Below are 2,275 nucleotides of genomic sequence, written 5' to 3' on the forward strand. Positions count from 1 at the left end.
CAGTTATCAAGTGTACTTAGTACTTTCAAAGTCTATCAAAAGCTGTTTAGAGACTGCTGGATGGCTCAGTGGTTGCACATCTGCCTTTGGCTTAAGGCATGGTCCTGGGCTCCTGGGGTCGAGTTCTACATTGCTTCTCCCTCTGCCTATGTCTCTGCCTCTCTTTCTGTGTGTCTGTCATGAATAAATAAATAAAATTTTAAAAAAAAGAAGCTGGTTTAGCTGGCAAAGATCAAGCCCAATCATGAGTAAGGAAGGCGTGCTTAGGGTGTATGTGTGTATGTGGGAGGAGGGAGACATCCTGAAGGACTTTAAGTAGAATCAGAATACTCCTTTTTTGTTTTTTTGTCCATAACCTGTATTTGAGTATGGTTCTAAGTACCTACTTTCTTGCTCGTCTTTCTAGACTATCAAGGGACATGAGAAATGGCACAACAATCACAGAGTTCATCCTGCTAGGCTTTCCTGATATCCAAGGACTACAAATCCCTCTCTTTATAGTGATCTTTTTCATCTACATATTAACCCTTTTGGGCAATGGGCTCATAATTGTCATTGTTTGGGCAGAGCCCAGGCTACAAATACCAATGTACTTCTTCCTTTGCAACTTGTCCTTCCTAGAGACGTGGTACACCACCACAGTCATCCCCAAACTGTTGGAGACTTTTGTGGTGGCAAGAGCAACCATTTCCATCCCCTGCTGTCTACTTCAGTCCTTCTTCCACTTTTTCCTGGGTACCACTGAGTTCTTTATCCTCACCATCATGTCTTTTGACCGTTACCTGGCCATCTGCAAGCCCCTTCGCTACCCCACCATTATGACCAGCAACCTCTGCCTGCAACTTGCCCTCAGCTCCTGGATGGTTGGCTTTACCATTGTCTTTTGTCAGATGCTTCTGCTCATCCAGTTGCCATTCTGTGGCAACAATGTCATCAATCATTTCTACTGTGATGTTGGTCCCATTTTGAAAGCAGCCTGCGTAGACACAAGCATTCTGGAGCTCCTGGGCCTTTTGGTGACCATCCTGGTGATCCCAGGGTCACTCCTCTTCACAGTAATTTCTTATATCTATATCCTGTCCACCATCCTACAGATCCCTTCAGCCACTGGCAGACAAAAGACTTTCTCTACCTGTGCCTCTCACCTGATGGTAGTCTCCCTGCTGTATGGTGCTGTCTTGTTCATGTACCTGAGACCCACAACACACTCTTCCTTTAAGATTAATAAGGTGGTGTCAGTGCTAAATACTATCCTCACACCCCTTCTGAATCCCTTCATTTACACAATTAGAAACAAGGAGGTTAAAGCAGCCCTTAGGAAGACAATGACTTGTCCAAAGACTCATCATCCAGAGTAAAACATGCAACATGTGACAGATACAAAAATTAAATGTGAAATAAGACTGTGGAGAAGATAAAAATGTGAAAGTAAACTATGACGGTTAAGGTCTCCTATAAAGAGTTTGTTACCTATAAATGAACCAAGAGTCCTCCTTCAAAAGAAGTGAACTCATTCTCCAACAAGGAAATCCCAGAATACCTTCAGATGCATGAAGTAGGACTAAGGACTTTCTCAATTATAAGCAGAATGTAGAAACCACAAAGGTCAAGGACAACTGTCATTAACTTAAAAAAAAAATGTAAGGAATCCTGTCTCCCTGTTTGTTTATAATAACTCTTCTTGCCTCATTTCCTTGTCAAAGGCATAAAACATCCCACGCATTTTCTCAGTACTTAGTTTCTTCACAGTATACGTCAGGCTCCTAATCAACTCTAATGGGTCTTTCAAAAATGTTTTAAATAAGCCAGTTCTTGTTTGATAAGGGGACTTTAATTTTAATAGAATACAAATGTTTCCATACCTGTAAAGGTGTTTATTTCCAGATAACAACAAAACTTGAGGACATGATGTGAAAATGTCCAACTGAATTGGGCCAGTTCCTATGCTTCAATCTAGGTAAGCCAGGTGCCTAGGAAACCAAAAGAAGTCAGAGAGCCAACTATGAAGGCTTTCTTCCTGGAAAACTCAGCCCCAAGTTTACATTAAAGACAGGGCTTACATGTAAGGTTATCATATAAGGTCCCTCAAGGCAAATGACAAACCCATTCATTTAACCATGTTCTCAGGCAAGACATTTGGCAGAAAAAGTTTATTACAAAATGATGATGGAGGTGAGCCATAGTTTGTAAGAATGAGTATTATATATACATACCCCTCTTCCCACAGCAAAGAAAGTGTATCATTAAAAGCCCATTAAACTGTGATTTTTTTAAA

The 2,275-nt window shown here is 41.1% G+C and overlaps 1 protein-coding gene across 1 annotated transcript; it reads left to right on the plus strand.

The window, feature by feature from the left end:
- Positions 1-368: 368 nt before the first annotated feature.
- On the plus strand, positions 369-1,358 carry OR6X1 (olfactory receptor family 6 subfamily X member 1). Its single transcript, XM_025998876.2, has one exon. It carries the CDS (start codon positions 369-371, stop codon positions 1,356-1,358), a length of 990 nt encoding a protein of 329 aa, XP_025854661.2.
- Positions 1,359-2,275: the final 917 nt, after the last annotated feature.

This window comes from Vulpes vulpes, chromosome 12, assembly GCF_048418805.1.
Source record: "Vulpes vulpes isolate BD-2025 chromosome 12, VulVul3, whole genome shotgun sequence".
Taxonomy (NCBI): Eukaryota; Metazoa; Chordata; class Mammalia; order Carnivora; family Canidae; genus Vulpes; species Vulpes vulpes.

Excerpts from the sequence above, each read along its gene's own strand:
- OR6X1 (XM_025998876.2), top strand. The coding sequence starts at position 369 with ATGGTTCTAAGTACCTACTTTCTTGCTCGTCTTTCTAGACTATCAAGG.